At 45.8% G+C, this 26,879-nt stretch overlaps 1 protein-coding gene across 1 annotated transcript in view; it reads left to right on the forward strand.

Moving 5' to 3' along the window:
• Window positions 1–6,051: 6,051 nt before the first annotated feature.
• Window positions 6,052–26,879, forward strand: part of Sh2d4a (SH2 domain containing 4A) — a 66,878-nt gene continuing 46,050 nt past the window's right edge. The window contains exons 1-4 of the mRNA XM_052752406.1: window positions 6,052–6,423; window positions 11,756–12,153; window positions 22,642–22,798; window positions 24,555–24,726. Of these exons, the coding sequence (XP_052608366.1) occupies window positions 11,973–12,153; window positions 22,642–22,798; window positions 24,555–24,726 (510 nt within the window). The 5' untranslated portion in view covers window positions 6,052–6,423; window positions 11,756–11,972. The remainder of the gene's footprint in view (window positions 6,424–11,755; window positions 12,154–22,641; window positions 22,799–24,554; window positions 24,727–26,879) is intronic.

A 26,879-nucleotide genomic window follows, 5' to 3' on the forward strand; every position in this document is an offset into this window, starting at 1 on the left:
GCGGGAAGGAATGAGGGAATTCTGTAGACAGTGTTGGGCATTGGAATGAGTCTGAACCGATGTTAGAAGTCTTTAGACCTAGCCTTGGTCCTGCCATGGTCCAAACTATTGTGCTAATCCAGGCAAATTCTTGAATCCCTTTGTACCCACACGTTCTCTTATCAATTAAGAGCAACAGTCCAAACTTCAAAGTACTTTTAAATCTTCTCCACCTTCTTGAACCTTCTGATGGCAATTCTGTGCCTCACTGTTTTCTCCTTCTTTATCGTTTCTTTATACTTCTTCTCTTGTTTAGAGTTGACCCAGGCAAACACTTAAAATTGATAGGTTGTTAATCCCTATTTGTCTAGCATACTGAGAAGTCATGGCCTAGGCTTTGTCTTTTTCCAGAAAGAGCTCCAAAGCTTGATGTCTGAACTGTGGGTCTGCAACTGCGGGCCTAGACCAGCGTTCAGCCTATATACCTTCAGCCAACCTTGAAGCTCTGGATGTGGTCCCCAGTGGCCTTAACAGGAGATGGAGGCAGAACTGGGCATGGTGGTACATGCCTTTAATACCACAGCACTTTGAGAACGAGACAAGAAGATCATGAGTTTGAGTCTAGCCTAGGCTATCCTGTGACATTCTGTCTCAAAGTAAGTGGAAGAAAAAAAGGGGGGAGAGAATGTGTTCAGAGGTGCTCTGTGTGAAAATGAGATGAGATGGTAGTAGTCTTCAGTCTGCCCCCTGAGTTTATTGCCAAAAGAGTGACAACTTTGTCATAGGAACCCCAAATTCTTTCATTTAGGTATAAGCCTCCAACTGACTTTGTGATGTTTAATCTTTTTTTCCTTTGTATTTCTCTCCAACTGTAAAAGAAGTCTAAATAATATCTAGATTCTTCCTAGCCCTAAATCTCATAAAACATCTCCTCTTTGAATGATATCTCGGGAAGTTTATGGTAGGTGCTTTTCCTTATTTAGGGTTGAGAAGTGTGGCTACATAAATCCTCTATGGAGATAGATTCCTTTCTCTGAGGGGCTCAAGGGTCTATATTTCTCCATTTCTGGAGCATGATCTGCCATTTACTGGCTGGGTCCTCTTACCAGAAGCCTATGTGTATGGTGTGAACATGCCCTTCTCATTTAAATACCAACATACCAGTAAAACTCAACTCTGTCTCAAACTCAAACAATAGCTCTTACCACAGAGGCCATAAGATGGCTCTCTCTACTCGAACACACATTGAACTTGTCTTTGCTCACAGGCAGGATTTGCAGATAGAAAAGAGTGCTCAGGCAAATGAGTATCTCTTTGAGAAATGGTTTGTTGGGAACCACTGATGTCCTGGAAGACAGAATGTCAGATACCTTCAGGAAAGATAGGACGCAAACTAGAACATGGGTATGTGACCTTAGGAAATGTTTTCCCCAGTTCCAGGGTCAGAGGGAACACTGGAATTTCATCACCAGAAAGCAGTAAAAGAAGATCAGCATGTACATAAGTGGGCATCTGTGAAGAGCCAGACACTGAATTCAGGGATCATTTAATTCCCACCTTATTGGATGACAGGCCGGGTGGAGGGCATCTACCCCAGATAGGGCTGGGAAACATGCCTGAGGACCAGAACCAAGAAGATGACCATGATAATAAAGGTTGATACTACCTCTTCAAAGTTCTGTTTCTATAGCTTTCATTTAAACTATTGAAAAATCTTTATTGTTATTGTGTTTGCATGCACATGTGTATATATGATTGGGGGTGCACTTAAACCATAACGTTTCTGTGGAGGTCAGAAGACATCATTGTAGAGTCAGTTTTCTCCATGCACTCTACACGGGTTTGGGGGATCAATCTCAGGCCTCCATGCTTGTGTGGCAAGTGCCTTTATCCACTGGATAAAGGCCATCTTGCTGGCTCTGAAATTTAAAGGTTCTCAGCCATAGCCAGACTGGGTTTTTCATGTATACTGTGAGAAAATGTTGATGTCTGTGCTCATTCCCACCATATAAGAACTTCTTGGGGTGCGGAGTGAAGGGGTGCAAAGAAATAAGCTTTAAGAAAGATGTCCCTGAGTTGCTTTAAGCATTGTTTAAGAATCACTTATAAGTATTCATTTGCATTAATCCCAGCACAAAACTAGTAGAAATTTGTGTGTTTTTTGCAAAACTGCATTCAGAGATTAGTTATATTGTTGCAAATCAGTTTTGAATCTGGTAGAAGATTGATTTTTCAACTCAACAGAATCTTGGAAGACCCGGGGGTGTGTCAGGAGACTAGGGAGAACTTGCTTCTGCTTGTCCATTACAGCTTTGGGTTGTAAAAAAAGCACTGGTCACCAGAGGCTTTTGGAAGGTGTTTCTTACAACTTGGGTTATTGTCTAATTCCAAGCTTAAGCCTCAGCTCAGCAGTTCTGGGTCACAGGTCATTTCCATGACATCACAGAAGCACAAGACACGATGTGTGGATCCCAACAAATGAGACTGGGTGTTTGAGAAGCTGGGGATGTGGAGGTAGCTCACGGAAAAGGAAATAGTCAATTGACTTTGTAAGTGGATGAAAGGCCAACAGTTTATCTTGCTCTTTATGACAAGGAGAGAAAGTCCCACCCCCAGCCATGAAGAAACTAAAATAAACCAACATGACATCTAACTGCAGACACTGCACTAGGAACACTCGGTTCACGAGATTGTTACTTCAGACTGATGAACTAAATGAGATTGATTTTAGGGTTTGATCAGATTTCAGCAAACTTTAAGTGTTTAGTATTTCTCTTTCCTGTCTACTTCACAGTCACTGTGGGACAAATAGAACTCGCATCTTAAAGAGTCCCCAAAAGTTGTCTGGGTTTCTAATGCTGATAATATACTATGACAGGAAAATATTATTGATGCTTATTATATTGTGTTTTATAAAGAATGGGTAACTTCCCTTTCCTGGAGAACTTAAACATAAATTGTTTAATTTAGAAAAATGACAAAGTATCTTCCTGGAGACAACAGGACTTCCAGTTTGCACAACTCCAGCGGTCACCTTACATACCATAATCTGTGCCTGGCCTCCACACAATTATACCCACGCTGTGCTGTGTGCTGTACTTGGCAGTACTGAGCAGCAAGATTCCTCAACCCAAAGCAAATGCCTGGGAGAAGAGATGGTAACAAGCACAGGAAAGAGGCTCATGGCATGAAGAGGGACAATGAGAGTCTTGGTTCTGCGCTGAATAAATTGTTACCATATTTTTGTACAGTCTATGTTATTTGGACTGGCATTCATTCAACTACCACTTTTTGGATACCAATGCTTCCCTTAGGTGTTAGTCCCTGCCATCAAGGCGTTGATGACATTCATGATTTCAAAGGAGACCTGGAGTCTGCATGTAGGCACTGTATGTGGCAGTGCCATTGTGTCAGGGACCCAAGCCATGGACTCTACTGCCCCTCAATTGTCTCCACATGGCCTAGCCTCTACCAGGTGTGTGCGAAAAGTTCCCAGGTGAGTTAGTTGCTAAATTTGATATCAGTGGGTACAATAAGGACTGTTTTTGAGTGGGAGGAAGAGATGTAAGCGAAGAAATGTCCTAAAGGCTGACACCTCAGGAGAGGTGAAATTTTCCTAAGGTGAGCTGTAGAGTAAGGCATTTTAGACAATGGACCCAGTGTGAAGCTGCAGAGCCTGTGGGTTAAAGCTTGTAACAACGAGATTACAGGAAGGTAGGGTATCATAGCAAGGTGATATGGCTGAAAGAGCTCAGTGTTGGGCTGTCCGGGCTGCTAAAAGTTGGCCTGCGGTTTGGTCTTAATCACCGAGCAGGAGAGAGGGTAGGCATTGAAAATGTTTCAGCAACTGAATGGTGGATAAGAGATAGATCAATTATTTATGGAAAAGATGTAACTTGACAGCTCCACTCTCAGTCTGGACAGCCTGGGGCACAGACTCTGAGGCCTTTCCTTTGACTGGATCACCCGAGGTACTTGTTTGACGTGCAGATGCCAGGGCCCTGCAATGTTCTATTTCTTAGCTCTGGGCTGAGGTATGGGCTCAGTGTTTAAATGGTCTATCCAGGTCATTTTCTACACGAGTGCTAAATTAAATTTGGGTTAGAAATAAGACCAGTGCGGGGGTGCATTGGTTATTCACTTCTGTGTAACAAATGACCTCCGAATTACTGACTTACTACAATGCAGATGGTTTATCTTTAAGTATATACAGATCAAGGAGTTTAGCTTAACTGAGCAGTAGCATGAATTTTCAGAGAAGCTATAGGCCAGAATTGTAGTTACCGACAAGCTTGAGGGCAGCTGAGGATCTTCCGAGCTAATTTGTGTGGGTTTGGCCTTAGTGTCTCTCTGGGTGGATTTCTCCAATGGATCACTTGATATGGAAATTCTTATCTCCCGGCATGAATGTTTTAAGGGTATGGGAGACACAGAGTGGGAAGGAGAAGGGATGGTGGAGGAAGAGACAGATATACAGGCTAAGACAGAGCTGCAGACTTCTTTTACATTGTTATATGCTTTCACTATGAATCCAGGCTGGCCTGCAACTAATCAGCTCACATTGGCCTTGAACTACTTTCTTTCTATTTCAGCATCCTGGGTGCTGGGGTAACGGAACTTTGCCACCGCCACAAGCTAGTCTAGGAAATGGCATACCATCACTTCTGCTATGTTCTCCTGGACACACAGATCAATGCTGGTTCAGCAAGGGCTTCATGTTTTGACTAGGATGACTCAGGAGAGCCTGGAGTCAAGGTGGGAGACAAAATTCATAGCCTTGGTATGAGATGGAAGGAATATGAAGTTATAATGTGTGGTCTGGAATAATATGAACTAATGTGTTTGAATATGTATTCCATGTCGGAATCTCTCCTGAATACTTTGCGCAAAAACCTCTGTCTGCTCAATAGTCTCTGGCATGCAGTGCGTATTCACACATATCAGCCAGCCACGCTCTGAGCACTTTGCTTGCACTATCTCACTTCACTCTCGTGACATCTGAATGGGCCAGGCACCGTTACTGTCCTGAGTGGGAAACTGCAAGGTGGATAGTACAGGGGGAGAGTTGCTGTTAAGACGGGCTTGCCAGGACAAGGAGACAGAAGGAGTGTGGAGGAGGATAACTGATGATAGCATCAGTGTCCCATGAGACTTTTAGCCGGCTCAGGGGCCGCTCGTGCAGTTCCTTAACTTCCATCCAGGGAGTGTGAGGACACTGGCTGAGCAGATACAGCCACTAAGCAGAGGAGGACATGCCAGCCTAAAGCACCTCACTGGCCATGCAGCTCAATGCTTTGGAGACTAAGCCTTGGGCCAGGAATCCTTCCCTGAATGGATTCCAAGCACCATTCCTCAACAGCTGATTCTGTTTCCTGAGAATGTAGGGTATGGCCCCTGCCTTAAGGCTTTTCAATTCCAGAGTTTTCTGCAGTTGGGAAAGCCTAAGATAAACAACGCTTGGGCACAGCATGTCAGGCTTCTAAAATGATTGGATGGGCTGTACAAAGTCACACCATGATTCTTGTTTATAGCACTTCTCTCCAACACTCACAGTCTGGGGTCCTGCATCCATCAGCCTCGCCACCCAGCACTGTTTTCCTCCACACATCCTTGACATTCCTTTCCGATGGAAAAGGCCCGTCCAGTGTTCCACTCTGCTAAGCTTTCCTCCCAGATGTGTGCCCTGGCTGTGCCCTGCACCACCCTGGTCCTCTTCTGTTAATCACAGGGTTTTTCCACCCCCCCCCCACCCCCCACCCCCACACACACACACACAACTCCCCTTTCAGGTTTCTCTCCCTGGCTGTCCCTGTCTCTGGTGTCTTCAGACTCCCACATTCCAGCCTTTCTCTTCCTTGATCGTGCCCACCTGGAGTAACAAATGCTTCAGAGTTTGATAATTTACTTAATGTCAACAAAAGAGAAAGGGAAAAGTAAGCTGTAGAAATGCAGGCGTAGAACTGGAGAGAGCCAACTTGGCCTGCAGGACCCAGGTTCCCAGAAGGGCCTGCCCGCCTCCACAGGCTCCACCTAGCAAGTTAAGTGTGGAAAGGGCTGGGCTGTTGTCATTAATAAATCGCTCGGACCCCTCTGAGATGGCGGGACAAACCATCCTGGACTGCAGACAGCGCTCTAGATTAACCAAGGATTGCCTTACTGTCGCTGGACCAAGGCAGCCAAGCCTAGCCTAGTGGCCCTGGAGCGTCTCCAGCACCAGGGTGGGGCCCCGGAGGGAGCGCCCAGTCAGTCACCCCGGCATGTGGGCGCGGCGGGGCGGGCCAGGGCTCCGAGCTGGACGCTGAGCTCCTTCTGGGCCCGAGTGTTTGTCCAGCCAGCCCTCCCGGCTGGGTCTCAGCCTGTCCTCCCTTCTCTTCCTGGACAGCTGCCGGAGGCAATCTGAAGGTGGCAGGTGCTTGGGCCACCTTGCTCGGGGGTCCTGAGCAGGTAGGCGACCCGGTGGCGGCGGTGGTGGATGGGGTGGGACGCTGGAGCACGGAGCCAGGGAGAAGGGGGAGCGAGTGGGCAGTGGGACCCGGGAGGTGGGTCTCCAGGGCGAGGGGAGCAGCACAGGGGCCAGGGCTAGGAGGGTGGTGAGACCCTGGTCTCCGCGCATCTGTCCCTCGGGTCCCTCCTCCACCGCGCGCAGGGCGGGCTCAGGTGCCCAGCGGAACCTGCGGCCGGTGGTGTCCGGTGTCCGGTGTAGGGTGTCCAGAGTCAGCAGCCGCGGCAGGGTGAGTCGCGGCCGGAAGACAGGGGGTTTGTGATCGATATACCCGGTGCCTCCAGTGGGAGGAGAATAGGCGTCGGCTTGGCGTCTTTCGGGGAAGTTGTGGGGTTCGGGCAGTGTGCATGCACACGCGATGAATGTGTACACCGGACTGGGGCAGGTGCAGCCGGAGGAAGCCACCTGCGAGGGTTTGGGTCACGCTGCAGTTGCTGGGTGCTGGCAGCTGTGCTGGCCAATCAGCTCGTGTCCAGGGGTCTCTCCTGGCCGGGAGACCTTCCAGGCAGAGAGCCCTGAAAGCCGGTTTCAGCCCACGCAGAACTCCATGAGTTCCTTCCCAGCTCCGGGACACCCTTGTGCCGGCGCCCCCACGTGGTACAGGGAGGGGCGGGCGGTGTCGCCTCCTCGCGGTTCTGGGTCAAGGCTCAATTCAGAACCAGCTCCAGTCAGCTGGGCCAAGGCTTCCTGGCCGCTCCTGTCTTTTTGGGTCTTTTTGTAGGTTTTCTCAATCGTGTCTCCCTTTCCTATGGTCTCAGAGAAGTAGCATGACAGCCTCTTCCGCAGCTCTCCTACAAGCTTCTCTTTGCTTCTGTAACAAAACAAGGTGCTTATAATTTTTTTTTAATTTAATAAATAAGTGGGAGGAATACTTAGGTGAAGATTTGGTGTGGACAAATTTTTCTAGTTACTTGAAAGCATTTATAAACCATCCAGCTGATCTCACTACTTGCAATTTATTTTATTCTCAAAATCATCATAAAAATAAGAAAAAAAACTGAATAAAGCAACTCAAAGCCTGAAGACAAAGGTAAATGTTTAAAGGATAAATAGAATTTAAACTAGATTCTTAGTTTTAGGGATATATTTACTATACACACCACATTATTTTTATGATGGACTGGGCTGTAGCTAGGGTGTTATTATTATTTATTAGGCCCCATATTAATTAAAAACACAATTGTGCTGTAGAAAAGCAGAAAGTATTCAAGTCAGACCAGAGATCTTCAGACATCCTGGAAATTTAACCAAACTTAGACTCTTTAGAAATTTTTAGAGTGAGCAACAGGTATGGGCTTGTGGCTTCTTATTTGTCCTTTTCAAGAAAAGTGTCGCAGGAGAAGAAAAACAAGTCAGCTGAGCTGCATGTTGTGTTGAATCTTGAATAACTGCCCTCCATGTGAGACCCAAACACAACTGGGTGAATCAGCAGTGAATGTCCCGTCGGTCGGAGTGAAAGTAGGAAAACCCCTGACTGGTTAATTTCCTTGTTTTTATTTCCTGTGCTTGTCTCAAAAACTTCAAGGTAGATTTTTATCTCACAATCCACGAGTCACAAAGATTCCCAGATTGATTTTACTGATTGGGAAACTGAGTCCGAAGATGGGAAGTGGCCTCCCAAAGTCACAGCTCACTGGAGGCGAAGCTGGGAATCCAGGCTGGGCTGGTGTCCCTTGAGGTAGTCCATGAACAAACTGCTGTGTTGGGGGGTGCTATAGGACAGCCTTGAGGACGGTGGCAGGAGGTTCATCCAGAGTGAATCAGCAGTCCAGTTTGGTGCCCATAGTCAACAGCCAAAGACACTTGTTAGCTGGGTTTCCTTGGTATTCTCTGGGGACACCAGGACCCACTTGTCCTTTTTTCAAGAATGATTAAGCTGGCTCTGGTGGTCAGGCTCTACATTCCCTGTTATGTGAGAGCAGAGGCAATCAGTGTAGAAAGTCAAAAGCCTACCTAGCCTAGAGTATATTCAAAACTGGCCTGGGCAACTTAGACTCGGTCTCAAAGTATATAAAGCAAAAAGAGGCCTGGGGATGTAGCTCAGCAACAGAGGGATTGTCCAGCACGTACAAGGGACAGGGTTTACTTCTCAGGACTGCACACCAAAACTGACTAACTAACCTCAATGCTTGAAGTCCATGTTTGCGACACAAGGCAAAACAAAAAGTTTGCACAGCTCTTTACAGGGGTGCCACGGAAGGGAATATTGGGGAGACAAAGTATCTGCCTAGTAGTGAGCCCGAGGAAGACAAACGCACCACTGGGCCAGTGTGGCAGGCAGTGCTGTGCTCCTTCCTGGGTGGGGTGTTTGCTTCTGTGGCCTCCTCTAATCTTATCTATAGTTGATGGGTTGGGCTTCTGCACTTGCTGAGATATCTATCTCCTCATCTGCAGCTCCCTTCCCAGGGATATTTTCTGGTCTTCATTCTGAAATTCTAAAAGCGGCATCACACCCTGATTCTGGGCTCCTGAGTAAACTTGTAGCCTCCAGTCAATGCAGTGGACATGGTACCTGCCATGCTTTGCAGCCTCCCAGCTATCACTGTCTGCCTCAGCTGTGAAACGGGGCTGGCCTCTTGGAGTTAGGGAGTGGAGGGAGGGAGTTGACTTATGCTGAGTGTTTGAGTCAGTGCTTGCAACAGTTAAGTGTTGGTTCTGTTATCAGAGTACTCAGGGAGGAATGTGCCCTTGGCTCTTTGAGGGAGTTAATTTTCAGCTCTCTCTGACCCTCTAATACTGTTCACTTGATTAAAGATTGGGGGTAGAATAGAAGCTGCAGACCTCATCAGTTGCTAATTTTTCTATCCTGTTCTATGGGCACCAACCACTGAGGTCATGGAATGTAGCCATTTTGGCTGTTTCCTGGAATTTCAAGGAGTCATTTACTTTATTTACCTACTACTTTACCTCAGGACCTCGGAGTCACATGGGCCAAAGAGCCAGAGTCTTTCTGTGGGAGAAGAATATCTTGTATAAACACTTCCTTTAGGGTGGAATTGCTCTATTGCATGAGAATGTGCTAGAACCAAAATATCACAAGACATTGACTCTGTGCCGTCTAACCCTTTGAGGACTGTCTCAAAGCAATATGCAAGCTTAACTAGGGGTCCTGACAGAGGTATGCCTGGCCAAGTTACACCCTTGGCATTCATTTTAATGCTGCTTAACCTTCCTCATATCAGTATGTTCCATTTGATTTCCAGTAGTTAAGTGCTGTGGGAGAAAATAGGGTGCAGGTAGGAACAGTACACGTATCTCCAAGGCCCTGCTGTACAATGAATAATTAGTGAGTCTGAATGCTGCTGATGTCCTGTGGCACCTCACTACTGAGTGAGCGTGTCTGAAAGGACTGTGTTCAAGAAGCCACTTTACAAGGAATCGGAAGAGGAAGGGAAGGAAGCAGGATTAAAACTCACACAGATGGGGAGGAGGCCGGGGGAGTCAAGACTACTGTGGTCACGATGTGGCCTACTAACTGTTCTCAATTGAAGCGTGTTTTGCTCCCCGTGGAGAAACAAGAAGTTTGAGCGGGTATGGCTAGAAGCAGGATTACTGAAGCACTGTAGGCATGAAAATTATAGTTGATCTTTTAGAACATAGATGATTCTGAAATGTCATAGTGAGACTTTTGTACTTCCCATGACATTTGGGACAAATCGAATGTCTTTTCTCAACATATATACATATGTGCATATACATATGTAGTATTTCCTCCTGCTGATAAAAGTGTAAGGGTTCGGGGCCGGAGAGATGGGTGGGTAAATAAAGCACGAGGGTGCATTAGGACCCCACATGCAGTGGCATCTAATCCCAGTGCCCCTCTGCAAAAGGTGGAATCAGGAGGCTCCCCAGAGCTTTCCAGTCATCTAGCATGGTTGGTCTACAAAGTGTCAAACAAGAAAAAGAGAAATCTTGTCCCAAACGAAATGGAAGGCCTTAGATTATTCCCTGTGGCATATATGTGTGTAGCTAGAGTTTTCCTGCCTTGCCCACAGTCAGGACAAATCTCTGTCACCCACCAGTCCCTCAGCCACTCAGACTCAACCAAGTAAACACAGAGACTTATATTGCTTACAAACTGTATGGCCGTGGCAGGCTTCTTGCTAACTGTTCTTATATCTTAATCCATTTCTATAAATCTATACCTTGCCATGTGGCTCATGGCTTACCGGTATCTTCACATGCTGCTTGTCATGGCAGCTGGCTGGCAGTGTCTCCCTCCGCCTTCCTGTTCTCTCAATTCTCCTCTCTGTTCGTCCCGCCTATACTTCCTGCCTAGCCACTGGCCAATCAGTGTTTTATTTATTGACCAATCAGAGCAACACTTTTGATATACAGACCATCCCACAGCACAGGTGTGTACATACATGCATTCATAATACATGTGTGTGTCGTACTCACAGAAAGTCTGAAGGTTTGGCATCTAAAAGCATTAACCCACATAAAACTATGTAAACTAAGCAGAACTAGAGGAAGCGCTACCTTCTTGACACCATGCTTGACCGAGTCCACAGCCTCTGTCTGAAGGAACCTCCTGATAAACTTATAAACCAAAGACAAAACCCAGTGACCTCCCCCCGCATCCCCCCCCCCCAGGTATCTGGCCTGAAACTTCTATTTTACTAAATTAGGTTCCTGGAAAGGAGACACCTATGAGCTGGTAACCTTCCAGAATGTTCGTGCATGTTCTCTTTTGTACTTGCGCTGCTCTCATGGCTCTGCTGGGTTGTCTGGAAATGTCCTTTGTGAAGGAGAAAGCACATGGTTGTATTCATGCAGTGCCTAAGAGAAAGGAAAAGAAAGACAATGCTCTCTCAGTTTTATCCCTTCTTTTTACTTCTTTGAGAATGGCTCTGTTCCTCTAAAAGTATCTCCAATGTGATATTTTCCTTTGGAGTTTGGGGAGGGTATTTTAATTTCCTTTTGTGACCTTTTGTTATTGTTATTGTTGTTGGTGCTTTTCAGCCATGCTACTGGCATTTGGGAGGCTCTGAGATAATAATGTGTTTGTTCGGTTGGGAGGAGGCCAGACAAACCTCTGTTAAATTTCTGTTTCCCTGAGGCCGGCCTGTACAAAGTTAGGGTTTTTCCGATAAAGTATCTATTATGGGATAGAGGTTATACAAACTCTTATCAAAACATACCATGACATTTCTCCTCTTTCTCTTTAAAATAAAGAACGAGATTGTATTTCCTCCTGGCTTTCTTTACTAGCCTGCTCCCGTACAGAATCTATACATTTTATTGCCTGATTTGGTCTGTCGCTCTTGGCAGGTTTGTCCACTGAACAGCATTTACGAAAGAAACCACTCTGCTGAGTTCCAGTCCCAGCGGGTCATTACTGCTGGGGTGTTCCAGCCTCTGGGAAGGCCTGTGGAGGTGCCCAAGCGCCAGCCTGCTGGGAGCAAGTCATTTCCGGAAGCCTCTGCTACAGGTGCAGAGATTCCAGAAGCCTCTGCTACAGGTGCAGAGGTTCTTGTGATCAGCAACGATGCTGAGACAGATACTGGCGGATATGTTCATAGACCCTGACCTGCTGGCAGAGCTCAGCGAAGAGCAGAAACAGATCTTGTTCTACAAGATGAGGGAGGAACAGATCCGGAGGTGGAAAGAAAGAGAAGCCGCCATGGAAAGAAAGGAGTCCTTGCCAGTGAAATCCAGACCAAAGAAAGGTAAGTCTAGCCTCCTCCTCCTCTGTGCTGTGAATGGGGCGGCAGGAGGCCTGCTGCCTCACTGGAAGGGCTCACACCACTCACTGGCTGGCCAGGTATGAACCGTGACTTTGCGGCTAGATCCTATGTTACTTCTTAAGCCAGGTTTTCAAGTGGAAGTCTGCCTCTGCTCACACGTAAACACATAGAATGCCCGCCATGCAGTATATGTGGTTTAAGTATTTTGTCTAAAATCAGATTATCCTTAAAGTACGGTGAAGCCGGTGCTGAGGAATGGGGGTGTAGCTGAGTGGCAGAGCACTTGCCAAAGTACATGAGCCCCTCATCTCCATCCCAGCACCTCCAAAAAACAAAAAGCCATCCTAGATTTTGACTTGTGGGGCATTAAGGAAGGTCTTTACCGCGCTCCCCCCCCCCCCCCCTAGCATTTGGCTTAGCATTTTGCCATCATAATACAAAGTGCTTGGACAGCAAGTGTGACTATGCGTCATCAACTTCAGGCACTTTTTGAAGTTACCATTTTAAGGGCATGCCTGTTAAAATGTAAGGAACTTGCTTAAAGAAAGCAAATCTCTATAGTGCAAATGCTTAGTGTGGAATGATTCTCAGATGTACTTCTTCATGGCTGAATGAATCCCTAGGAGTTTGAAAGAGTTCTTTTGAAATCATCAGGGGAGGAATTCTTTGTTCACTATGACCTAAATGTATACATGCACAAATATGGAAAGTGCGCATTAACTCCCCCACTCCCCCACACATATAGGCTCGGTCATGGATCAGTACTTAACTAAACACGTATACATGTACACACACACACACTCCTACACACATGCACACAGTTTTCAAGGTCACTTACTGAGGTATTCACACTCAATTTCTCTTCACTTTTTTTTTTTTATTAAGCCAGGAAAAGTAAAATTTTACAAAACTGCTCAAGATTTCAGTAGTTGAGAAAATCCCACTGGCATCCTCACCAGATACACAGATTCAAAGTGGAAATCAGGTTAGTGGCCTTTGCCTCGTACTGTAACTAAATTCTTTTTATGAGGTCTATATACTGATAAGAAAAACAACTATGGGTATTTCGATTATTATTATCTTATACAACATAGACAGTTTAAGGGCTGGGTGTAGATCAGGGTGAGGGTGCCTGCATGGGCATACAGGAAGCACTAGGGTCAACATCAAGTACCCCTACCACATCAGCAACAAACCAATAACCAAAAAGTCCTGGACATAATATTAAAAAAAAAAGAACATGGTAATATCTTACTGGTATTTTAGATGCTCTGTGAAACACATACCTTATGTCTTATTCTCCCCAAATTTGTGCAATGTTGGTATTAACTGTCCACTGTTATAGGCCAAGACAGACAAACAAACAAAATATAACCCTTAGAGATCTTCTATATGGAAAGCTATACCCGGTACAGATGCTCACATCTGTGGAATTTTCATTGCACTATTCTGATTACAACTTTTCCTTCAAAAAAGTCATGGTGAGCTGAAGCATTGGGGGAAGGCTTAGCTGTTCATCTCCTTGCATCTCCAGGAAGTTTATCAAACAGCTGGGCTCCTCTAGGACACCGTGCTCATTGAAAACCTGATATGCTGGTATAGTGGGGTGACTTTGGGAACTGTTGAGACCAAAAGAGTGCTTGCCCCTGGGTCCTTTACTAAATTGTGGGCTTCTCAAGTTTGCTGAGTTGTTTTCCTTGTGCTAACCTGAGGCAATTATCTCAATTTCTTTGCTTAAGTGTTTCCTTGTAGAGTTTTGAATATAGCTTTCAAAAGAAATCCACATTACCTTTTTAGTTAAATGATGGTAGAAGAAGTATGCTAATATAAATATAATGAAAACAGTGGAAGTTCTATCAATATTGCTTATCAGATGTTTATTATCCCTTGAAATCCTTTAGCACTTGGAGAAAGATGACTGACATTTACCTAGTTCCTCTCGTAAGCAGAGAGCAGGAAAAAATTCTCCACTTCCTCTAGAAAGCAAGTGCTTCTCATATTTGATCTTGCCCAGCCTTTGGAGCCCAAACCACAAGTGGTCCAAAGCAGCAGCAAGGTGCCTAGCGGTTGCCCAGGGCACTGTCTGTGCTGTGGACCCACTGAGCCTGTAGCCATCATGTCTTGGCCCCCCACGTTTATCTCCACCTTACTGACATGTGTGTCCTACCTGCCCCCAGCCCTGCCTGCCTCCATCTTTTCCTGGACTACAGGCTCTTCCTGGCCACAGTTCACAGCCCAACCATGGCTTTGGAGGTTGTTCCTTTTTATTGTATCGCTCTTATGCCCACCCCCATTCCTTTATACTATTGTCTTCATTGTGCTAAAAGTTCTTTTCTCTAGAAAAGCACAAACCACTGTGGAACTCTCCTGACTTTCTATAATCTTAAGGTGAATGCAAGAATGGCTGAGAAAATCATTGGCAGCAGGGATTGAACCAACAATAGATTAGATGCTTTCTGAATTCTCGTGAGACATTGTCTGTAGCATGAATCTTAAAAGTTCTTATTAATAAAATCAAACCCAAGGCCAGTTATTGGGGTCAATGCTGGTAGATCAGAGAGACAGAACAAGCCACAGCTATCTCACCTTGCCAGTTCCTTGGCTGGTCCTGTTTCCTCAGACTGGAAGCCTCTGTGTCCTCATCCCAATGGCTCTCAGCTGAACTGCTGCTCGAAAGCCTGAATGCTTAACCAGCCAAATGCTTAACCAGCCAAATGCTTCCAGTTTCTGGTCCTCACGCCTTATAAACCTTTCTGCTTTCTACCACCACTCCCTGGGATTAAAGGCTGCTTTCTGGGATTAAAGGCGTGAGTCACCATGCCTGACTGTTTCCAATGCAGCCTTGAACTCACAGAGATCCAGAGGGATTTCTGTCTCTGGAATGCTAGGATTAAAGGCGAGTGCTAACATTTTCTAGCCTAAGTATCTTGTGGCTTTTCTGTTCTCTGACCCCAGATAAGTTTATTAAGGTACACAATATTTTGGGGAACACAATACCACCACAATTGTCCTTCATAAAGCAGGAGATAATTATGGACTGACTGTTTTTGCTATGTGATAGCTAAGAGGTCTGAATATTGTAGCAAGGAGCCACACATGGCTGTACCACAACTCTGAATTGAGGTTTGATGAACGCGTAATGAAGGTCTTGGTGGCACAGATGTGTAATTGAAGCTTCTTGGGAGCTTGAGAAGGGTTACCTGCCTAGGCTACAGAGTGAGTTCGAGTCCAACCTGGAGACCTTTGTGAGACCCTGCCTCAAATAAAAAGTAAAATGTGGGCTGGAAGATGGCCTAGTGACTAAAGTACTTACTGTACCCATGTGAGGACTTGAACTCAGATCTCCAGAATCTGTGTAAATTCTGAGTGGTCTTGTCAGCCCATCTGTAAGTTTAACCTTGAAAGGCAAAGCCAGGGGACCCCCAGAGTAAACTGGCTAGCTAGACAAACTGTATTGGTAAGCTCTGGGTTTCTCGGAGTCCCTGTCTCACTTAAGAACGTAGAAGAGCCATTCAAGATGATTCCTGACCTCAACCTTGGATCATGGACATGTGCACATGTGCAAGAGAACCTACATGTATGTACACACACATGCAAATATGTATACATACATATACCCCCCCCCTCACACACACACACTTGAAAATGGAAAAATGCTTTAAAGTATAAGGGGCTGGGGATGGGACTACAGCTCAGAGTAGTCACCTAGCAGGAGAATAAACTGGGTTTAATTTCCAGTGCTTAGGGGGGAAAGGGTATAAATCACCAGATTTTAAAGACTTGGGTAGTAGGAAAATATAAAAAAAAAAGTAGACATGGAAGTTTGCTATTAGATTTCTTGGGTTGGATGCAAGATTTGAATACATGTCACCAGTTTTTAGGTGTTAGAATGTTAGAAAAGTCGTCATTGTGGATGTGGTCCCATTTGGACAGTACTGCTCTCTGCTCTAGACTTTCATAGGAACCCCAGCCAGTGTGTTTCAGGCTGGCTGTTTTGTTCAGACTCTGAGCTGAGTGCTTCAGTATATCATCTCACTGAATAATAACAACCAAGCTTGTGGCACGAAGTACTGTTTACATTTTATGGATGGGGAAAGTGAAGGTCAGTCATTAATTAACTTGCCTTGGACAAATAGCTGTTAAATGACAGCTGGAATAGACCATGACTTTGATTCTCCCCAAACTGGTGCTATGAACAAATGTGGTACGTGGCAAGTGTAACTGGGGTTTGGGAGCAGTTTCTAAAGACACCTTGCCTGTATCTAAGACAGAAGTTGGCACTTTTCCTGTGTGCTTTGTCACATTAACACAGAATATATGGTTACCCTGCACTTTTTTTTTTATTGGCTCTTAATGAAGCAGAGGACAGGAGCTCAAAGCCCAGGTGAAGATCTGGTGGCTGGGATGGCATGTCCTCATCTGCCCTTGAGATATGTGTGCTTGAGATACACATGGTGTTTTGAATGAGAATGGCCGCCATGGGCTGATATATTTGAATGTTTAGTCACCAGGGAATATAACTGTTTGAAAGGATTACTATGCTCAATACAGAGCCTGACTTCTGAGGCTGTGTCATAAAAGCACTGTGGCCCCTCTTCACTCTTTTTTAAAAATCTCTCCCTCTCCCCATGTCCCCCACCCCCTCACCCCCACATTCCTTGCTGGAGGAGATGCATAACTAGCAGGGGCTTTGAGGTTTCAAAGGCCCATGCCAGTCCCAGCATTACCAGCCCCCTCTTATCTGCCTGTGGATCACAATGCAGTTCTCAGCGACAGCTCCAGCACCATGCACGCCACCGTGCTCCCCACCATGATAAAAACAGACTAACCCTCGGAAACTGTAAGCAAGGCCCCATTAAATAGTTTCTTTTGTAAGAGTTGCCTTGGCCCTGGTATCTCTTCACAGTTATAGAGTAATGACTAAGTCTCGAATTCATCTCCATTTGCTGGATTCTTATTGTTACCGCAGGCGCGTTCCTTTAGCTAGTCTTCTGTTTCCAGGAAGCAATGGTTCCATAGAGCTGAGCTGGAATGCAGCGGGGCCTCTGGAAATGATAGCTAGACAAATAGCTGAATCCTTTTTCTTCTATACAGCAGTGACTCAAACCCATATTGCCAAGAGACTTTTCGCCAAGCTTTGGTCTGATTGTTATTATCTCATGAGAATTTCTGTTCACATGGCCCATGAGCCCTGCAAGATTGCCACAAAGAAAATTCTTCCCAAGTTTTCCTATGGTTCCGTGTCAGTCCCTGGTCCTGTCTGTCACTCTGTCATGATGGCAGCTCTGCTCTCTGCCTAGTCACTAAAGCCAAATGGTTAGGAGGCATTGTGGCTCCTCTCTGCCCTTACCTATCCCCAGCCATTAAATCTTATAGATTTTTACTTTGCCTTTTCTATTCTATGGAGATTCTCCCTACCTATTCCCCCTACCTACCTATTGACCTGTTATCATGTGGCAGGCTAAAGCTTTACATGGAAATCATTTCACTTAATTATTGTGAGAACTCAGTGAGGTCAGCATTGTCTCCTTTATTCTTACAAATAAAGAAACAAGTGGAAAGATGCAATTTGTATAAACCCAAACTGGAACCATCATTTGAATTTGAGTCCAGTTAAATCCCTAGTCTTTTCTGAGCAGATTGACTGAACCTCTTGCCTTAACATTTTGTCTGTCTAGCTAGCTTTGAATTCCCTGGTATTGCATGTCTTCCAGGCAATTGCTGCATTTTCCATCCCTCTTGCTGCCCTTAAATCCTACGCTCTCCCATCTTGATTTATTGCTTCTGTCTACTCTTTTGATTGGGAGTCTCACTTACCCATCCACCAGTCACTTCCTGGGACTGTGGCATCAGGCATGTCACCCAACTTTCTGCTCTCTAAACTATGCATTTTAGACTTTGGTGTTAAGAACTCCAGCACATTTATCAGGATTAGAAATTATAGGGGGGAAAAAACAAGTAATTTGAGGAAGACTTGATAGAAATTGGCCTTGGCCTTCATTAAAAAATAGAGACAGATCTGGCCTGTTCATGCCCCCATTTCACCCTACGAGATGAGAAAGAGCACCATATTGACCTTAATGTAGGCCACCCCAGCTTACCTGTTATCCTGTTGGCTCTCTCTTTACTCTCTGTGTCTCAGTTTGGATCACACATTAGAAATATTCTTTCAATACAGGCTTTAGTCACACAGATCAGTTTTGAATTCCCCTCTCAGTATGCAGTGGCTGTTTCATCTTGAAGAAGTTCCTTCTCTGAGCTGCCATGGCCTCACAATAAAATATGGTTAAGAATGGCCTAGGGTAGTGTGTAAAAATGAGTATGGTGTAGGCATCCCCCAGTCAGAAGGGACATTGGCCATAGCGTGAGGACTCAGAGGTCACGAGCAGCTGATGGTCATCGTTTGGTGTCTACTTGAGGATGAGATTTCTTAGAAGAAACACAGAGTGGTGAAAATACTCCAGGGGCCTCTGGGGTGGCAGTGTGCAGAAGAACCTTGGGATTGTTGACTGTCTTGGTATTGCTGTAGGAGCCTTCCTTCTGGCAGTCACACAGACCAGTACTGAATTCTTTCAATGTGCAGTAGTTTATTATCTTGGGGAAATATTTTCCCTGGAACTCATGGACTCACAATAAAGTAGGGTTATGTGTAATGATTAGTATAAGCACCCACCAATGTCCCAGGAAGGGGTTGCTGTAATACATCCCTGACTTGTCACGAGAAGCTTGTATTCCTGCTGGACCCATCATATAGGAAGCAGCAAACACAACAGTGTTAGGTTATAAACAGGAATATAAGACTGGAGTTAGTCTGGCCATTTCCCTGACAAAGAGATGTGCCGCTCCGTTTTATATGACATTTTACAGCCCTGCCTCGTGAGAGGGTTTGCATGTGGCTCTGAGTAGGGAAAATCTCTTAGTCTAGAGAAAAGACTTCTCCGAAGGACCAGGAATGACTACAGGCCTCTGCGTGGCAGTTCTTATGATGTAGTCCCCGAGCAGGACGGACCTACTTTTCTAGAAAAGCTGGTTTTAGAATAATTTTGTAAGATCCCCTGAGATAACAATCAGAAAGAGACCTGTGGCTGTAGAGTCACACTTAAAAGACTAGAGAAGCAAAAGACCTTATAATTATCTGGAAGTGCTACACAAACTCCCTCCCTCCACGTGTTCAAGTTTAAGAGTACATATAATTTCAAGGAGAGGTAGACGGAAAATCCAGAATGACGGGGTAGTGTTAGACTGTAAAAGAGATATTACACATGTCTCATTTAGAATTCCTAAGTTTATAGCCTTTCTTTAAAGAGGTGTGTCAGGAGCTACACGGCCCTGTGCGTGCCTGTTCTCTGCTTTTCTCTTTCCTCCTCCCCCTCCTGCTCCCCCTCTTGCTCCCTCCCCCTCCTCCTCCTCTTTCTTCTCCTCCTTTAGTTACAAGGTCCCACATATCCCAGGCTGAACTCCCATTCCCTAGGTAGCCAAGGATGTCATTAAACAGACTTTCCTGCCTCCATCTCCCAAGTGCCGTGGGTACAGGCATGAACCACCATGCCTGATTTTATAGTTGTGCTTGAAATCGAGCCCAGGGTCTCAGATGTGCTACACCCCCAGCCAATGCTTTCTTTTTACCTACCTCTGCAGCCCTTCCATCCATCATTCCCCTTCTGACCTTTCCTGGCATTCTTACCGGTTCACCTCCCAACAGCCCAGGTAGAAGCCCCGCCCTGTTTCCTCAATTCAAGGAGCTCTCTCATGGGGCTTTGCTCTTCCACTGTTCTCTCTGTCCCGAGGCCCTTGGAGCAGTGCTGGAGTGTACAGATATTCTGGAAATGTCTGCTGAACAGACAGCTGCACCCTCTTTTCTCTTCACTGACGGACTCTAGAATGCACACCTGCTGTCTAAGCCAGTCCTCACCATTCCGAGTCTCCTGCCTCCTCCTGTATCCCGGACATGCCTGGTCCCCTCAGCATCATTGAATACCACCTTTCTTTCCCCTCTCATCTGCATGGCTGTGCACTTTCCCAGTCATCTTCTATCTTAACCTCATTATTTGGGGAATCCGAATTCTCCGCTTTCATATTATTTATAAACAAATCGGATTCTTTTCCTCTGCCCCTAAATGAAGCCGTGTTTCTCCCAGGCTCTCTTCTTGGCTTCCTTCTCTCTGTGAGTCCAGCTATTCCAGCGATTTCAATGATAGTACGTGTAAGGTAATTTCCAAGTCCACCTGGCCAGTCTCCACCTCATTTGCTTTCTGTACCTACTCAAGGGACTCTGGAGATGGGGGGACAGAACACAGGCTACTCACTGGCGAGAGCCTGGCTAAGTGTGACATTTTGAATCTCGTCCTTACACTACTTGCGAGTGTTTCTTTGTGGCCACGGTACTTCCTAACCCTCTTCAGTTTGCTGAGGTCTTACCATCTCTCGGTCCCTCTCTGCTTTCAGTTCCTGGCGCACTCTCCACGGCACACCTCCAGTTCTGGGTTTTGTCTGTTCCACCCCGTCACAGCCACCTGCAGCCTGCAGCCTCGATGAAAATGGTTTGGGGGACATTCATCTGGTGTCCCAGGTGAACAATGACTCTCTGGGCTCTGAGTCTTTGCCTCTCTTGGCATCCTACCACTGTCTGCCCGAGGTGTCAGCCTCCTGTTGCCAAAGAATGTCAGCAGAGAGTTATTTAAGTGAAGTTTGAGAGATGGGCATAATAAAAATATTATAGTTGGACTCGGGAGTGTGTAACAGAGGTAGTTTTATGAGGTATGATAGCTTTCTGGAGTTAATGAAACATTTGACATGGCCTGAAACTGCAAGACCAGTGAGGGCTGGCCCCAGGGCCTTTCCCTAGAAGAGTTCTCGGGGTACCATCTCCCTTTCTACCTGGGTTCCACCTTTGCTGTGTCTCTGCCTGTGAAAGCAGGGTCAAGGCAGTTCCTTCTGCCTTAGGTCCTGCGGTGAAGATTGTACAAATGTGCCCCACTCTCCCCAGTGTTTTTTAGAACTCCCCAAGACTGCGGTGTGGTGATATATTGTGTACCCTAATAAACTTACCTGAGGATCAGAGGACAGAACCAGCCACTAGATTAGACACAGAGGCCAGGCAGTGGTGGCACACACCTTTAATCCCAGCACTTGAGATCTCATGCCTTTGCTTGGGAAGCACATATGCCTTTGGTCCCAGGAAGTAAGATGGCAGGACAGAGAACGGTATATAAGGCATGAAGAAGCAAGAACTCACTCTTTTTAGACTGAGGATTTCATAGAGGTAAGAGTTAGTGGCTGGCTGTTCTGCTTCTCTGATCTTTGAGCTTTCACCCTGATATCTGGCTCTGGGTTTTTTATTATAAGACCACTTAAGATTTGAACACTCCAGGATGAGATCATTTATCTGGAGAAGAGCAGAAAACAGAGATCAATTTTGGCTGCCTGCTTTTGTAATGCAACCTGAGATAGCACGCTGAAATGGGCCAATAGTACATGAACCTTCAAACTGAAAAGCTTCCTCCACTTAGCATAAGACCAGAGCAAATCCAGTGTGGATTTCTAAGGAATACCACATGATCAGCATATGCGACATCCCATTCACATGCTCAGCACCCTTGGCTGGTTTGATAGTATTGGCTACACATAACTTTGGACCATAATGACCTGCGCAGATCCCAGGTCTGTCCCTTTAGTTTATGGACTATATTTTTGGCCTCTCCTAATCACATGTCACATTTCCCTGGGCTCTGGGACCAAGCTCCCATCTGGCTACATTTCTGGAGCTTAGAAACTAGATGAAATACAACCCCTGGACCAATTGTAAACAAGGGTTATTTAAGTAGCTTCACCAAGTGTCATACTACCCAGGTAGTATTATCTTCTCACATGCTGGTGTGAATCTCCAGGCAGCCCCATAAGTAAATAATAGGCTGGCTGGTGATAGCAGTTAACCTCTGTTGAACTCCTATTATGTGGCAGGTACAAGGACATCCTTAGCATACCTGTTCTTACAGCCATCATTGTGATGGATGTCAGTATTCCCATTTGACAGATGAGGAAATAGAGTCTTAAAAGTATGAATTTTTCTAAGTCACATAGCTGGTGGGTAGCAAGGCTAGTATTAGAATGAAACCGGTCTAACTCTAAAACACATGCGTTGAAGGCCCTGTAATGGTAGTGGAAACACCAGATGCTTGAGCAGCTGCTCAGTTCTGGGTAATGGGGAAATTCTTAGGCTTAAGACGTGGTACCTGATGCTAGCTCACTCTCTTTGCTTGCATCCTCTCTCAGCATCTGGCAGGTGCGAGCACCAGGCCCATTATATTTGTAAAGAAACCTTTGCAGCCCCTAACATTACTATTTGCTCCTGAGCAGGTTGGAAGTGTTTTGTTTAACCCCCACGCCCCCAAGACAGAAAATACTAAAGTGATTGGGACACATAATACCCTATAAATAATTTGTTCAACCCAAATTTTGTTTTGTTTGCAGAGAATGGCAAATCTGTCCACTGGAAGCTGGGCGCTGATAAGAAGGTGTGGGTTTGGGTGATGGGCGAACACCATCTCGACAAGCCCTACGATGTGCTGTGTGATGAGATCCTGGCTGAGAGGGCGCGTCTGAGAGCAGCACAGGACTCAGAGCTCAGGTAGGAGCCCTGCACCCCAGCCAGAGACTGGCCGCATTTACGAAGGCAGTGTGTATCAGTTACTTCTTTTCATTGCTGTGACAGGATACTTAACAAAAGCAACTCAGGGAAGTAAAGGTTTCTTTGTCTCAAAATTAAAAAGGAATATAGTACATCATGGCCAGGAAGGCATGGTGGCAGGAACCTGGTCACATGGCACCTACAGTCAAACAGCAGGGTGAACGGAAAGTGGGGCTGGAGTATAACACATAAGACCCGCCCCCAATGACTCACTTCCTCCAGTGAGACTCCACCTCCCAAAGGTTCTACAACATTCCCATCAGCTACAGACCAAGTATGCAGACACATGAGCTTCTGGGGGTATTTCACATTCAACAACAGCACTCTGGAGAGACACCTCTTGCTCACAGCATCTGGTAGGAGAACACAGTGAAATCTGAGGGTCAAAAGATCACGTTAGATCTTTCTAGAAAGTTCACTTGAGCTTTCAGCAATACCCTTCTTGCCTGCAATGCTGCCAGGCAACTGCTTCGTGGCTCTGACAGACATCCCAATGCTGATTTGCATGAATATGCTGGCTCCTCCTCCTCCTCCTCCTCCTCCTCCTCCTCCTCCTCCTCCTCCTCCTCCTCCTCCACTGCTCTATCAGCATCTTCCTGGAGCAGCACCACAGGATGCAGCCACGTGTCAGGTGTGTTTGGGAGAACTGCACCAGCTGCGGGCCGCTGAATGGCAGAGTCCTCAGGTGCTTGTGCCATGCCAGGCATCAGGAATGCCAAGAGAATCAGAAGAATTCATCCCGGCCCACGAAGGAAACAAGGCAAGATACACAAGCAGCTGTCACAATGCAGGCTGTGTCCAGAGGGAGACTTGGTTAAGGTGTAAACAGAATCCCCCTGGTCCAGGTGGAAGCCCAGCATTCTGATGCTAGAAGAAGGGAAATGTGAGTTGAGCCTTAAGGAAGAGTTGGGTATCCAGCTATAGAAGGTTAGGAGAGAAATTCAAGTAGAGGACGCAATCAGGATTCCTCAACTTGGTTTTGCACAGCTCTGTGGGGAGTGGTGAAACCTTCTCAGTGCTTGGGGTACAGTATCAGGTGAATCCTGGGAGACGGGGAATGATGCTTTAAGGTACTTTGAAGGCTAGGCATGGGAGTCTGAACCTCTTTTAGGGACAGTGAGATTTTCATGGTGAATTGACATAGTCAACTGGACACATAAGAGACTTGGAACAGAGGCAGGTGATGATCACCTCTGCTGGGTATCCTCCTCGAGTTCTGGGCAGCTCCACTATTGAGCTGGTGAGCTGAAACTGGAAAAGATGTGTGGACCTAACTTCAGCGCTCAAAGGCTAATAGTATCTCACTCCAATTCTCATGATGTTAAAACTATAAATGAACATACAGCGATGCAGGGGATATTCTTTGAATGGCCATAGGAAGGCAGCATATACCGGTAGCCTAGCTGAATCAGGAGCTGGGTAACCCTGGGTTCAAATCCTGACAAAACTGTTATGTGGTCTTGTGTAAATTATAGTATTTCTTTGAACCTTTTATTGTAACACGAGGATAACCTCAGGTGGTTGTTATAAAGAAAGATTTAGTTAATATTTTTAAAGTTCTAGGCAAAGACCTATCAGATGATAAGTGTTATAATACGCGAGCTGCTGCTGCTTTTCACATAGTTTGATTGTAGACACCTGCCTTGGAAAGCCTGTTGAAGAAGGGTTTGATCATTTACCCTTTGTTTCTCTGCAGGAAAGCCCAGTCTGTGGAATTCACCAATAGCTTGAGAACAAAGTCACAGAGCTGTGGTCAGCAGGCACTAGAGAAGCTGGAGCCGCAGAATGTCACCAGGAAAGCAGCGGCAGAGGAGACACCAGGGCAAGGACCCAGAGCAACACCGACCAAGAGTGAGGACAAAGCCCGTGTGAGTCTTACCTGCACACCAATGTGCAGAATCCCACAGCCAGGGAGGGCAAGGGAAGTGGCCACCGACACAGACAGAGCCGTGCCCTGGAAGCTCAGACACCTCCAACCTTTGAGATCCCATCAGTCACCTTATATTGGGGGTGGGGGCATTTTTTACCTTATACTTCATGAGTACAGTTAAGTATCACCTTTTCCCCAGTGGGGCTGGTACTGACAAGAAACTCTAGTAAAGTTTGACATTTTACTATGTTTTCAAATTTTCCCCACTTATATAACAGAAGACTATAACCACTCGTTTGTTTGGTTTTTGTTTTCTTTTGTCTTCTCAGTAAAAATCACATAGAAAATAAGGCAGGCTTTGTGGGCCAAATAATCCTTGTCGTGACTGCACACAAATGAGCAAGTATGGCTGTGGTCCAGTAACACTTTACTCACAGATCCATGCAGGCAGGACTCAGCCCATTCCCGAGTTAGAGTACGTTCTGTGGAGTCTTCCTTTTTAATGCACGGGCTCTAAACATGAGTTTCGGCTTCTGGATTCTGCATGCAATGTAGCAATAGCTGCCTTCTCCACAAAACAGAATTTTACGCTAAGAACTGGTATGAATTCTTTTATGGAGCAGATGCTTTAGAAAGCTCAAATATAATTTGCTTCTTGGATTCTAGTTTGGAAGAACAATAAACTGTGTTACAAAGTACACTATTCTGCCAGAAATTTAATTACAGTGTGAATTACCAGAGGATTGGCTGTTGTTTGACTTACGTTCAAGTCCACGTGGGTTACATGTGACTAGGGCAGCTGCCTGAAGCTCCCTTTGAGGCTGGCCCATGGGGATACGGTTATCTCTGTCCTGCCCACTTTCTGAGTCTGATAATATTCTAATCATTAACAGGACTCAAGGGTTATTACGTGGGCAAAGGCAGATCAGGCTGCAGAATATCTCCTTTCATGCTCACAATACTGTGAATTAGCTACTGCTTATCTTTGTCCACTCTACTTATTTTTTAATGTACTTCTGTTCACATGTGAGTACAGGAATGTGTGTATGTATGTGGAGCCCAGAAGACAATCTTCAGTGTCATTGTGAAGGAAATCATCTACCTCAATTTAGATAAGGTCTCTCATTAGCTTGAAGCTCACCAGTCAGATTAGACTGGGCGGGGGGGGGGGGGGGGGGGGGGAAGAGGGGGGCAGTGAGCAAGATATTCTCCTGTTCCTGCTTCTGCAGTTCTGGGATTGCGAGCATGCGCTCCTTAACCTCTCTACATGGGTTCTGAGGACTGAACTTAAATCCTCACACTTGCAGAGCAAGCGCCTTACTGACTCAGCCCTCTCCCTCTATCTTTGTTTGTCTTACAAGTGAGGTAGGCTTGGACAAGCGACACGCTGAAGATCTCACTCAGACCGAGGTCGTCTTGATCCCTAAGTTACTCCTTAATTGTCAGTTCTTCTTCAGAGACTTATTTGTCTGTTTTTGTTTTATGTGTGCGTCTGTGTGTATGTATATGCATCGTGTATATGCATTGCCTAAGGAGGCCAGAAGAGGGCGTCATAGCCTCTGGAGTTACAGACAGTGGTGAGCTGCCATTGAGGGTGCTGGGAGTCAAACCCAGGTCCTCTGGAAGAGCAGCCATTGCTCTTAAGTGCCGAGCTGTCTCTCCGGCCCTCTCAACTGTTGACTCTTACCAGTGACTGTGTCCTTACTCTGAAGACTATGAAGAAACTCCACAAATATAAGACTTGTAGTCTTTAGTCCAAAGTTCTAAAATTTGTTTTGAATCCTCACACCAGCCCTGAGGACTCCCCCTCATCTTCTCAGTGAGGCTCCCAAGCTTTCTCATACTTAGTGTGCACTCAACATGATACTCAGTGTGCACTCAACATGCTTTACACTAAACCCTCTCCAAGCTACTCTGTTTCTCAGACCCCTGAAATGAAGAGCTGCAGCAACAACAAAAACCTCAGGGAACACCAGGTATGCACGCTTATCTTTGTGCTTGAATTCCATTGTCAGAGTATCACACTTTTCAAAACTAGGATGAAAGAATAAAAGAGAAACTAAACATCCATCTTGTTCAAACATATCATAAGCGTAGAGTGGCACTGTCTTACTCCTTTGTCTGCTAAAGTTTCAAGTGGAAAGTGATGAG

Source organism: Peromyscus californicus, unplaced genomic scaffold, assembly GCF_007827085.1.
Source record: "Peromyscus californicus insignis strain IS unplaced genomic scaffold, ASM782708v3 Scaffold_23__1_contigs__length_62951481, whole genome shotgun sequence".
NCBI lineage: Eukaryota > Metazoa > Chordata > Mammalia > Rodentia > Cricetidae > Peromyscus > Peromyscus californicus.